At 27.9% G+C, this 14,279-nt stretch overlaps 1 protein-coding gene across 1 annotated transcript in view; it reads right to left on the bottom strand.

Annotated features, from left to right (window-relative positions):
• The window catches only part of Sema5c (Semaphorin 5c), a 66,718-nt gene that overhangs the window by 15,980 nt on the left and 36,459 nt on the right, over positions 1-14,279 (bottom strand). Inside the window, exons 3-5 of the mRNA XM_016071526.5 lie at positions 2,047-2,146; positions 1,482-1,590; positions 661-759 (exon numbers count right to left, since the gene is read on the bottom strand). Of these exons, the coding sequence (XP_015927012.1) occupies positions 661-759; positions 1,482-1,590; positions 2,047-2,146 (308 nt within the window). The remainder of the gene's footprint in view (positions 1-660; positions 760-1,481; positions 1,591-2,046; positions 2,147-14,279) is intronic.

The following is a 14,279-nucleotide window of genomic DNA, read 5'->3' as shown; positions in this document are numbered from 1 at the left end:
TAAAAGTATAATTCATTGTTATCTATGCCTAATTTTTATAGTCATTGACATGTAGTGTAATAAATATAATTTCTAACTCCTAACCTTAAAATTTAATTTTAAGTTTAGAGTTAATTATTAAGTTTAGAGTTAATAACTTAAATATCTTTTTATTTGATATTATATTGAATTCTAACCAATAAAAGAAAAAATAGTACGTGTTTAATTTGTTTAAAAATAGTAATTTTTAAATTCTGCATTTGAAATTATGTATTTTCACATAAAATATCTAAATTCTCGGTAGATATACATCTATTGCAAAATTGTAAAAAAAAACAGGGAAAGTAAATGAGTACCTAAAAAAGACTTCATTACATTTTAAAGCTAGTATATATTCAAAGTAAATTATAAATTTCCTATACAAGTTTCCTGCTATACAATATATTCTCATATAATAAAACGGAGAAGCCAGTTTTTTGCTATGCAGAAAAGCCAGCACCTGAAAATTTGGATAAAGCCAGGACTAACACTTAGAAGGTTAATATTCCTTCTCACTCATTAGTGAATGTAAACAATGAATTTTTTAATGACTAATGGGAAAACAAGTAAGAGCAAATTTAAATAATGAAATGTAATTTAATTTAGTTTCTAGTAAATAAAAGTCAGGAAGTTAGAACTTACATCTCTCCATGAACATAAAGGTGAAAATGCATTTGTTCCACATACAAATATTCTGTTTCCTTGCATCAATAGAACGCGAATGTAATTATGACAATCATCCTTAAAAATAAAATAATTATGTGGTAAGCAAACAAACAAATAAATAAATAAAATGCTGTTAAATAAACATATATATCTTTAAAATTTATAACATATATTTTCAAAAGTGTAAAAATTAATGTTACCCAACACAGCAGAAAAACTTTATAATGCAAGCCACAAAACACAACAGGCTTTGTATTATATAAATCAATTCACATATCATTAAACTTACATTTTGAACAAGGAAAAACAAATTTTGAAACTGATTAATATTGCTTTAAAATAATTTTTAAATTCAAATACTTTAAAACACAAAAATCTGCACTAAATTATTACTTATGAAAATTGACAAAATCCATCAAATTTTACAATTTTGGTTTGCTTTAAAGCTTTTAAATTAATATAATATTTAAAGAATAGACAAAATCCATCAAATGTTACAATTTTAGTTTGCTTTAGAGTTTCAAAATTAATATAATATTTAAAGAATTGTGTGTTAACAAAAATAAGTACCCTTACTGTACTTATTTTTGTTAAGTTATTTGAAAATAACTGTGCATTTAAACAGTTATCTTTTAAACATTTTATTATAAATACTATAATAAAAAGTATAAATCTACTTAACAAATCAAAATTTTCCAAAAATAATGATAACAAATGTTAAACATATATGTATTTTGTTTTTAAAATATAGTTATCACTATAAATAACAAGATTTGTATAAAGTTGTTTGAGTTTACCTCAGTTTGGCCTTTTTGCATGCACATCTTCAGCTTTTCTGGTGTAGCAGGCCAGTTTGTTTCTTCTAACACCCTGAGACTCTCCAAATTTAATCGAAACAAATAATCTCTATATCAATGATAGAAGAAAGCACTGTTTAGTTAATTGATTTAATTAATAGCAAAAAGCTAATTAAACAGTAAAATGGGTAATAGGGAAAAATAGATAAATTTCCAATAAAAATCTTAAACTAATTTTAATGAAATATCTATTTTTTTTATCAAATAATTAAAATGTTATATGCAAATAAAATAAATATTTGTTTAATTTTTGCACATTGTATTAATGCTACATTCTGTTCTGTTGTTTTCTGATCATTTTATTTTGAATTTTATATATATAATCCATACATATCCACACAATCCCACATCCATACATCAACCATACTAAACAAATAAGAAGTCATTTACTATTAATATAATTAGTTACAAATAAGGTTTTAAAAGATTTTGTTAAATGTAATGTAAAATAATAGGATAAACTTAAAATGTATAATATCTATCAAAACAAGCCTGTGTCACCTACCTAGCGCCGACAATCATCTGGTATCTTTCACTGTCAAATAGAAGCTCAGTGTAAGATTCGACGTTGGGTCTGGTAAAAATGTCGACAACATCTTCAAGCTCTAAAAAGGAAAAAAGGAATAGCTAAAATAAGAGTCTCATAAAACAGTTAAAAAGGACGCTACATCGCGAGAGAAATCCTTCAGTGCAAATTCTCTTTCATTAACATAAGTAATTTAAAATTTTAAACAATAAAAAAGTGAGTTCAATTAAACTAAGAAGTTTCAAATGTTGAAAATGTGTTTTCAAAATATCAAAATGTGAATAAATTATGGCAGGGTTATTTAGCATTAAGAGGAAGTACTTTTGAAATAATTTTACATTTTCCTTTTCTGAAAACATTGCTTCAGCATTTGAAACTGCATGGTTTGCCTGAATTCACTTTTGCTTAACTTAAAATTTTAAAATGCCAAATGATGTAAAACAGAATTTGTCTTATAAAGCATCCTCATAAGAAGAACCGTCTAATAATTAGAAAAATATAACAAAAAAAAAAAACGGTACCAATTGGATACCATCTTTAAAACCGGTGTTTTTTTTTATATTTATTTATTAATATGAAAGAAGCAAAACGTTTTGAAAAATGAAAAGGGAGTTATATATATAGTTCTTCATCGCGAATATAGAATTCTTAAAAGGGCAGCTAAAGTAACTTATCATTTCTTCCTTAAAATGACAAGATAATTAATGCCAACCTGTCTCTGGCAAAGATAAACTCCGCCCTCTTTTCACTGTACTCCAGGAAGATTTACTGGAAGATAAATTGTAAGAACACCAAAAAAGTAAGGGGTGTAGAGCAGAAAATTAATGAGAATGTTGTGAAATATTAAACAACTAAATGTTACTAAAATTAGTTATTTAAAGTTTACATTCAAGATATATTTTTCTATTAAAGTGCCCACTTTCTTGAAATAAATATACGACTTATTATTTTTTTTAATCGTGAAAGATACAGATAGATACCATTTTAACAACAAAAAAACAACAACTTTGCATATTTTTTAAAACAAATGAGTAATATACTGAACTAAAAATGTTTCAGAATGTAATGTTTAACAATGGTCAATCAATACAAAGTTCGAAAAAGTCTTACGAGTAACAAAAACTACATAAGTAGTCTGTGAAAATTCCAAGTAAATTGCATATAAATTTAATCGATACATTTCCTCCATTTTAACCAGGGTTCGCCAAGTGGGCCCACTTTGAAAAAACCCGCCCGGGTTTTATTGGGCGGGCCCACCTTGAAAAAACCCACTTGGAACGATAAGTGGGTTTTTTCAACAAAAAAAAATTTTTTTTACTAAAACTTATTGTTTTGCATTTACTTTTATATAATTTATAGTGCAGCATAAATTTGTCAAGATTTATATGATTAAGTTTTTAATATTAGTAAAGTAAAAGAAACTGGAATCTTCATGTAATTTTATAGTAGGTATCTACTATTGAAAACTTCAAGTGGGTTTTTTCAAAAAGTAATATTTTAATGATATTAAATCAAATAAAAATTTAAATAATATACTCTGAAAAGATCAATTTTTCAAATATAGTTGCATGCTTTATATATTAATAAACAGGTTATTATTATAAATTCATATGTTTAAAAAAATTGAAAAGAAAATTTTTTTTCTTTTTTTACCAAGTGATACATAAACAAATTTAAACAGTTTTATTTTCTGGCTTTAAAAAAAAAAGCTAAAACTTTTTATAAGAGAACTTTTTAAAATTATTTATCTAAAAATGAAATCATTTTCCTAGGGTTAATTATTTGAAAACAAATGGGACAAGTAACTGATACTCTTTATAATTATTCGTAGTTTTAATTTCACTTTCTATTAACCTTATTATAAGAACATGTAAGACCATTAAATATTTATTTCAGTTTTTTATTTAACTCAAGTCAGATGAAATTTTAGTTTTTACTGATTATAAATATTTACAGATTATAATTTTATAATAGGTAATATCCATATGTTTAATAAATATAGTAAATAAATGTGTGTGAAAACAAAAAGATTAATAAACTTGTTCCTTTTATATTACTGCATTTATATTTTATAATTCCTAATTTAAAAAATTATGAAACATAATGCACTTAACAATAAAGAAGATTCAAATAGGTAGTGATAATGCGTTATTTAAACTTAATATAAAATACATATAACCAGGGTTCCCCAAGTGGGCCCACTTTGAAAAAACCCACTTGGTGTTTTTTTACAAATTGGTTTTTTTAAATTTGATTAAAAAAGAAGTAGCTCCTAATACTATCATTGGACACATCGTTGAAGCTAACAAATATTTTAGAAATGTGCATCAAGCACATGGATGGGCAAATGAAAAAAACTGCTTGATGACCCAATGACACTAGGTGGAGTTCATATTATGAGCACGTACAAACTTTTGCCAATAATTACCATAAATATGAAGAGATTGTTCTTGAACATCAAAATGAATCTAATAATAATATGTCAAAAATATTAAATAATGTTGGGCTTTACCAATAAACTATCAATTGGGAAAAACAGATATCAATTGTTTCTTAAGCTTTAAAAAAGCTTCAATCAGAAAACATTTCAATTTCAGAAGCTGTTGAAATATGAATTAACTTACTATCGTGTGATGAATTAGAACCCCATAAACATTTTGTAAAAAGATTCAATCAGGCTGTTCAGCCACATCATTTATTAGCATATGCGTCCTGGATCCCGAAACAAGGGGGCAATTTTTAAATGATGAACAAGACCAATTAGCAGAAAACTGTCTTTCTAAGCATCATCCAGAATTTCTGCCACGTGTTATGGCATTCAAAATTTCCGATCCTGAATACTTTCCAAAATCAATGATGCTTGAGTGCAAAAAATAGTGGAAAATTATGGCAAAAAAAAATAAGTAAATAAATAAATAAAATTCCTAGCTTCCACAAAATTTCTGTCAATTCTTTTTTATTTGAACTCAGCACCAGTATCCTCTGTCTCTATCGAAAGACACTTTTCAAGTTTCGGTTTGGTGCAGAGTAAACTTCGAAATAGATTAGGAATAGATAAAGCTACAAAACTCGTAAAAGTGTATCACCATCTAAGAGAGAAATGTAGGCCCTTTGAATCTGTTGTATGATAATAATAATAAAGGAAAAAATTGGACCTTTTTTTTAAGTTAACTCTTAACATCTGCTGACAATTTTTAACTATTTGGAGAAAGTTTATCACAATTAAAAAACAGTTAAAAATTAAAATATTACTTTTAAGATTTTTTAAACATTATTTTTAAGATTTCATTTGAATACAATTTATTTTGTTTCTTTTAATCATGTTTAAAATAATGAAAGCAAACAAAAAAAAATTTCTATTAAGTGATACATTAAACAACAATAAACAAATTTAAAGTTTTATTTTCTGATTTTAAAAAAATGAGCTATAACTTTTTATATATGCTTTTTTTATAATTTTAAGATTAATTTGTCTTTTGAAACTATAAAGTTAAAATGTATCTAAAAATGCATATATTTATCTAAATATTTGAAAAAAAGGGGCAAATAACTGATACTCTTTATAATTATGCGTAATTTTAATTTCACTTTCTGTTAATCGTATTATAAAAACATGGAAGACCATTAAATATTTATTTCAGTTTAATTTTATTACAGGTAAAAGTCAGATGAAATTTTAGTGTTTACTTATGCAACTCTATTTAATAAATAAAAATATTTTCACAGTAAAATTTATGAGCACTAAATGAAAAAACCCAATTTTCCCCGGGTTTTTTCAAATAAAACCCAATTTTCCCCGGGTTTTTTCAATAAAACCCAGGTGGGTTGGGTTTTTTCAAAAATCCCCGGGTTTTTTCAAACCCTGATTTTAACAGCAATAAAATACTACTTTGCATATTTTTTCAACAAATTAGTGATTTATTGAACGGAAAATTCTTTAGAATTCAATGCTTAACAGTGAAATTCGAAAAAGTCTTACAAGTAACGAAAACTACATTGGTAATCACGTTCCAAGTGAATAGCCCATAAATTGATGGAATTGTAGTGCCTTATACGTGTGTCAGTGGCGTGCAGAAAGGGGATGAAGGGGTAACGGCCCCAGGCATCAAGCTTAAAGGGGGGTATCCGATTGACGATTAAGGACACTTAATCCATTAATATGCAGTCTCAAAAAGTGGTTCATATATGCAGAGCACCTACATGAAGAAAATGGTAATAAATACATTTTTATCTCAAGTGAATATATGTTACTGTTAATCCACCACTTCAGCTTTTGACTTCAGAACGAAATATTAATATTTATATTATTAATTTTTTATAGTAGGCAGAATTATCTGGTTTCTACAGAACGAAGTCTAACAATAAAACATTTTTGCTACCATTTCTTTTGAGCGTTTTTTACAAAAGACGAAATCTGCGGCATCCCTAATAAGATGCTAAGTTGAACCATGCTTTATTCAAGTAGGTTGGAAGGTACTTAATAAACGTATTTTATTTTTACTACTATCGCTGCATAATGGGCTATTGGTAACGGTCTGAGACCATGTTTTATTCAAGTTCAATCATAGCATTATGCAATCTAAATTAAGAAGCACCATAATGTGGTTCAAATTAGCACCACATTAAGGTTGCAGCAAATTTGAATGATATGATGATTCATAACGCAAAGATCCCGGTAACAATCCGTCAGAGCCAAGAGTTATGAAGGTTAAGGATCCACAATTTTGTTACCGATGGCCATGGTCGTAACAATGAGGTCAACAATGCGCACCGACCGCTTTTACTTCCCAAAGAAGCTGTTACCAGGACAACAATCGATCTGAAGCTGAGTGCACTTCAATCCGAAGTCAGGTATCGAACGCCAGTCATTCACATTAACAGCTCAGAGCCTCAACTAGTAAGCTATCGCTCCTTACTATGATACATAATACTTCGATCGACTTTTTTAACACTATGAGAATTTTTATTTAAAATTTTGGGAAAATATTCTCTCATAGGGACTATTATCGAATTATGGAAAAATAAGAAATATATTAATTTGAAAATTTCACAGTGATGTTTCCTCATCGATTAAAAAAAAAAGTTAAATAAAGAAATAACGTTTAAAAGATATTACAAAACGACAGAGGAATATAAGGGTGAGTGAACGGAGTTTTCGACTTTTCGTGATTATGCATACAGGAAGTAGCTTTACTCGTGTTTCAGAGTATATCGTGTGGCGTTGCACATTCATCCTTGTTAACGTTTCAAAGAAAAATCTAAGAAAAAGGAGCTAGCGGAGAAAAGAGTCGTAATTATTTTTCTCTACAACCCTTCAAAAGAAGAAAGTGAGAGACAGACCCAAAATAAACAGAATTTTTATTTTCTGGTTCTATCCTTGAACATTCTCGTATTTTACAGTCTTCTCGTGATTATTGGTAAATAAATAAAAAAAGTCACGTGAGACAGTGAAATGGAGTAATTAAAGAGAAAAGTTAGACAGACATACATCCGTGTGAGGTATAACGTAATTCGGAGTTGTTGATCATGGTATAGTTTTTTTATTTAGCTAGCAAATAATTATGATAAGAGAGTATTTTTAATAAAAAATAATTGTTAATTTTATTTTACTTGCTAGTACTAATAACATCCAGTTATTAAAATAATGCGGAAAAACATTTTTTGGAAAATAATTTTCGCAACTGCTATGTTTTTTGTAGCTGCTATAAGTTTTAATCAGTATTCAAGTATTATAGTAATTTTGATACTAGTAATAATAATGCGGATAAATATTTAACGAAAAAGAATTTTCGCGACTCATTTTTTAAAAATATTTTTTAATATTGTTTCTTGGCTCGTATGCTAGTATCAGTTTTTATCTGTATATTCAGGGATTATAATAATTTTAATAATAATAATAATGAGGAAAAATATTTTTTGGAAAATAATTTTCGCAGCCTGTAAGTTTTTCGTAGCTGCTATAAATCTTTATCGGTATTCAGGGATTATAATAATTTGATAAGAATAATGATAATGTGGAAAAATAGTTTTTGAAAAATAGTTTTCTTATCTCAGTTTTATATAGTTGCTAATACTGTATCCACTTATTATAGTAATTTTCATATTAATGAAATATTAAAAAAAAAAATGGCTTTCGTAGTTCATTGGAAATAAAAGTAATTCTAAAATATAAAATTCACCTAAAATAAGAACTAAATATTATGAGATTTTTTTTCATTAGTAAAATCTTCTTCAAATAACAACGTTATAAAAACGTTGTTGAATGAAATTGTCCACAAAATAATGGATTACAAAAATCTACTAAAAGATCATAGCTCTTGGAAAAAAAATTTTTTTGGTAAGAATATTTAATTATATGTTTGTTCCTGCCAGATATATAATCGTTACTACTTACCGTAAAATAATAAACAGGACATATAATTCGCCTAAACCAATTCCATAATTTGTCAGAAATAAAACGAAATCTTAAAGCCAATGACAAGCCAAAATTAGATAATTGCCACGTCTTAAAATGATGAGAGCATGTATTTCCTTTTCAAGTAAATAATCTAGTAGCAATAACCAAAGAACATTTCTTTTTTAATGCAATTTTAATTTTATTTAATAGAATTCTACAAACAATTAACAATTTAACCAAGCCTTATGGTAAATAAATAAAGGCAGCAACGTTACTAAAACTAAATGCTTGATTTTTGGTAGTTTCAAAATGTAACAAGAATTCTTCACGAATTTCAGAGATAAAAACAATTTCGCCCACTAACTATAGCTAAAACTTTATAAAATCGTTCGGTATTCAGCTTCATATGCAGATGACGGGGGGAGGGGGTACAAACTAACAAGTCTTACTACACCCTTAGCCTTGACGTTGAGGCGTAGGCATGTAATTGCCCGGTTGTGCAATTAAAAAACATGTTTATAATTTTTTTGATTGAAAGATTTCCATCAAACAATAGTAACTTGCTATATTCTATTAGCACCACAATTATAAAATAGAAAATGTTATTTACGTAGGAGGTATTGCAACAAATTAAACTAAATATAAAAAATATAAATTAGAAATTAAAAAAAAAATTACAAATCAATATCATTTGTACTGGTGGTAGAATACCGCTCATAAACTTCAATCAACTCCAATTTTATTATTACTATTATAATAATAAAAAAAATCCCGTTAAATATCGTTCTTAATAGTAATATCCGCTTAGCTGTTGTTTGTAAAACTATTTTGATTCAATTTTGTATCAAACATTAGTCGTAAAAAAGGTAAACATATCTTTTTATTTTAAAGGAAATAAATAAATAATTTAAAAAAGCCACATCTTAATTAGGCGATGCAATGTGTCGAGATAATATAATGGATTTAACGCTAATATTTAATTAAAATTAATTGGTGAACAATCGAAGTTTTAGGAAAATTAAATAAATATTTAACAATTAAAATAAAATTTTAAAAAAAATCACTGCAACTAAAATAATGATTATAAAAAATAGTTAGAAGTTACAAATATCAAGTAATAGCAGTAAAACTTGAGCAAAAATCGATATTGATAAAAAGTGTTCTGAAAAAATGTGAAGAGATAAAAAAAAAGAAGAAAAAAAAACGATGAGTAAAGTTAGTATTATTGCTAATAGTAATAATCATTTTGAATTTATAAGCAAATGCTTTGTATTAGTAAGAAAACGAAATACCTCAAGATGCAAGATGCTAATTTCATTATTATAAAAATGACCTTTTCTCTACAATTTCCTACCAAATGGTAGGGAAAAAGTAATTTCATTCCTATTAACGTTTGATTATAAACTCCCATCATAAAAAATTAAAGAACAATGATGCAGGTAAATAATTTCCTGCGAATTTATTTAATTTCATAACCGATTTCTTCACACAACTATGCACAATTTATTGCATAGTTTACGAAGTATTCTTAATCCTAAAAAACACACTTTTGTTTAATAAAGCCATTAAAATTTTCTCAAACGAACTTGAAAAGAAAACTTTATTTTGCACTTTAAAGAAATAAATACCAAAGCAGTTGTGATTAACGTTGAATACGTTTTTATTACCATTAATAAATAATGAGCTGCGCTGAAATCTAGACTGAAATCTCAAATCTTCAATTGCAACCTACCGAACAAATCTTAAAATTTATTATTCTTCTAAAGAAAAAAAACCGGAATTTAATCACAGCCTTACCAAAACCATTAGAAAAAGGTTTATATCATTTAAAAGAGCAATTACGTTGGTTCAGCATCTAGCGACACGACTTCGAGCAAGGTGGACTAACAATTAAAGAGTCTATTTCCGCGAAGAAGATGCAGACAGGTAGTTCAAGTAGATTTCTAAGATTGCAAAGATTTTTTACCGACAGATTATTTAAATCATCTTCGCTACGAGACATTATGGATTGAAATGAGATATTTAAACGAAATGTAAATCGAAGCAACTAGTGCATGCTTTGAATGAGAGAGGTTTGACAATTATATGGAGGGTATAGAATTATGTTCTATTTTCAGTTCTCTCACTGCCTTTCAGGAAATATTTAATTTACCTGATTGCATATTTAATACTAATAACAATAATTATCTGTTACGGTTGAAAAATGAAAAAAATAAATATTAAAAAAACATCTTAGTAATCACAAACAATCATGTTTTTAAAGCAGAAGCTGATTTGGAGTAAGCTCTACTATACTTATTTTCCAACAACATTCTTTTTTTTTAAACTTTCAAACCATCGTTGAACAGCTGACACAACTTTTTGGGTTTACGATTACTAATGTTCAACTCTGTAGCCTTGTAATTTTGAACCCAAACCAGAAGACACGGGAACTCCTGGATCAAATAGTAGGAGAAATTTGCCATCGTGGAGGACTTTTTGATGGAACCCACATTTGCGTTACATGGAGAGGAAAACCACAAAAACTCACACGGTTAGCCTGAAGGCAAGGGGACTTTAACCCATAATTCGTCTACCACTGAGGATACTTTACTTCAGCACTGTGGTCGGTGCAAGCTGAATGCAGAATTCGAATCGACCAGCCATTGCTGGGATACGAGCCCGGTTCACTTAATTGGAAGGCGAACGTTCTATCCCCTTAGCCGGCGGCTTCAAAAACATTCGTGTAATTAATCGAACTTCGAAAGCTTTGTAAACCTCTATTCATTTGGGCTTACTAAGTACATTTTATTTGCTTATTTTAACTATTAGCGCAAGGTAACTACTATTTGAATAAAAAAAATATTTGCATTTCAAGAAAAAGTTGAATAATTCATGTTATAGACGGGGAGTGTCGATGAAGCTTCAAAGCAGTCTAGGGTGGCGTTTAAAGCTTTTCTTATGACAAAAAACACTTAAATGACAATAAAAAATAATTAGAGCTGGAACATCTTAATGAGCTCTGTCCCCGTAGCCGTTCCGTGAGTGAATGTTGAGGGAGCCCTCTTAACTACAGGTGGCGCTGCATGGCTTATGCAACATTCATGTAGAGTTATAGATGGTATTGCAAGAATTAATCGTAAGAGCTATTGCAATCTATTTTTTAAAATGTGTTTTTTCTTTCTTAATTAAAAAAAAAATATATGAATTACAATCCAAGACGATTTAATTTTATAACTTAAATTAATGGGTTTATACAGACATTCAGCATTGATATTGCATGAAACTGATATAATTGCCAAATTATATTAAACTTTAGAGCAGACTAAGGGAACTTTTTAAAAAAAAAAGGTCAACAATCTTCTTATAAAAAAAAATTAGAAAAAAAAAAAGATCATCATTGTAAATCAAGATCTCGATAACGATTACTAATAAAGACATATCAAATGTAGAGGTAGGTAAAAAGACTATTATCAGCTAACAAGTGTAATCGAAGATTCTCCATAATGAATGAAAGATTTGCTGCAGTATCGGAGCATTTTAAACTCCTTGCATCGAGCTTAGTCGAGCTTAGAGATCATCGATTAGAGCTTTGGGTTTTTCTAAATTAGCAAAATCTATAATTGAAAACGAAATAATAAATTACTTAAATGAAAGTCAAAAAATCAAGTAACATAAATTAGAAATACTTTTACTAAGAAATGCATTCAGAATTTATGAAACTAATATTATTTCTAAGTTATTTCTGATCACAACTTCACAAATTATTTTAGAAGCATTAGGAACAATTTCAGAATGCAGAGCATTTTTCGCTATTTGAACAAAATGGGCATTTTTCGTTAGACTTAATCATTTTTTAACTTTAATTATCTTTGTTTACATAGTATTTTATTGAATTTAAGAACGACAAAGATTAAGACTAACTTGTCGGGGGATGTTACTATACGTGGAATTAACAGTGCAGTGTCTCCTAAACTTTTTTTATCAGTTTATGTTACATAACTATGACAAACAAATAATCAGTTATAAACATAATTAAAAAAATATTCAGAATATTATTTATTTTAAATATCCGATAATATCCGCTTACTCATTGTAGTAAACTAGTACATTTATTGCGTAAGCACCTGACTCGGAGAAAGGGATTTGCGATTTGCTTATTAATGACGACTAGGAGAGAGAATGGGTGTGAGAAATGCTTACGTAAAACATTGAACTATCCTTATTTTACAAAAAAAAATTTAAAAAGCAAAATTAAAAATGTAATAAAAAATTCCAGATTTGGAAGGGGAAAAAAGTTGAATTTGGAGAAAGAAAACACCAGAAAAAAATTTATTCAAAAAGTCTCAGAGGTCAAGAATTATAAACAAAATAAATCAATAAATAAAAACTCAAAATTTTGCAAAATGAATTTAAACGTTAATTTTGTTTTATGCTAAATTATATCTTTTATTTGAATGTAATCCTAAAATTAGATTGCTGTAGTGAAAGTGAAATTACTAAAAAAATAAATAAAATAATAAAAAAAACAGGGGTGTGATTTTCTCACTCAAGCATGGGAGAATTTTGATGATTTGCTTATTTTTGCTGATAAGGGGGAGCCGGAAGTTAGCAATTGCCAAAAAAAAAAAAAAATGCTTACTTATTATTTGAAGGGTCCCATTATTTTTTTTAGAAATTCATACAAACTATTTATGAATATCAGTTTTGATAACAAAGACAATAGCATTAAATAAATGTGTAATAAAAAATATATACATGCAAGTCAGAGCAATCGATATTTTTTCCCTCCCTTTCGCAGATGATGTATTAGAAACGTGAAACCGTTCATTACGAAAAGACAATTTCATCGTCTGAATGAATGCGAAACGATACGTAAGCACATGACTTTTTTTTAGATGGATATATATTTTGTATTTTTTTTCCCCGTTAAATCATCATCACTCAGGTACTCTAAGTAGATCTAGCATAGGATCGATTCTCACAGCCACTCCTTTGAAAAATCGATTTGCCGAAGAAAATAAGCAATGCAAATTGCACTTACTGCCTTTGGCAAAGTAATCAATATCATTTCATCCTTTACTTAAGTTAGCATCGTAACGGGATTCGTCAATTTATTCATATTGTATTTTATATTGGATATATGATTAGCTGTTCCCAAAATGAGTTTGACATTGGAAAACTAAATGCTCCATGACAAATTCGAATTCAAGAACTCGCGATAATTTTTTTTTTCGTTTAAAATCTGCATTTGAATAATGGTAAGGGATTCTTTCTTTTCTTTATTTAGGTTGGTGTATGTTTTAAGATATTAATTTATGCACGCCTGAAGTCTGAAAAGGAAAGTATCTTAAATTTATTTCGCCCACCACGTATTATTTTCCTTTTTTAACAAAGGACAATGATATGTGAAGATTATAGATAAAACCAAACCATTAAACCAAAACCTACGTTTCTGCACTTGAGTTCTTTCTTGCACGCGAAAGCATATTCCAGACTTCCAATTTAATTGACAAATATTTTAATAAACTTGCTTCGCAGCTTTGTAAGCTCAAGTTTTATGCAATTTGTATACTTAATCTCCGATAGAATACTAGGCCATTAAAAATGGCAGAAATTCAGTAAAAAAATATACATATATATAATTTTGTTCCTATTCAAAATTTTTAGCATCCATTCTATGTCAGAATATATTTATATACAAATCACACGTCGGATTCTTAATATACTATCTTTAATAACAAAATGGTGCCTCATTAGAAATGCAGTCATTTCTTAGTAGCATTTAATAAGATATTTCCGCACGACTTCTCATTAAGTCTTAACGAAGATAATG

The sequence above is a fragment of the Parasteatoda tepidariorum genome, chromosome 6 (genome assembly GCF_982258835.1).
Source record: "Parasteatoda tepidariorum strain Cologne lab strain chromosome 6, Ptep-v5.0, whole genome shotgun sequence".
NCBI classification, from domain to species: Eukaryota; Metazoa; Arthropoda; class Arachnida; order Araneae; family Theridiidae; genus Parasteatoda; species Parasteatoda tepidariorum.
Note: the sequence above shows the minus strand (reverse complement) of the source record. Positions and strands in the feature narration are given on the sequence as shown.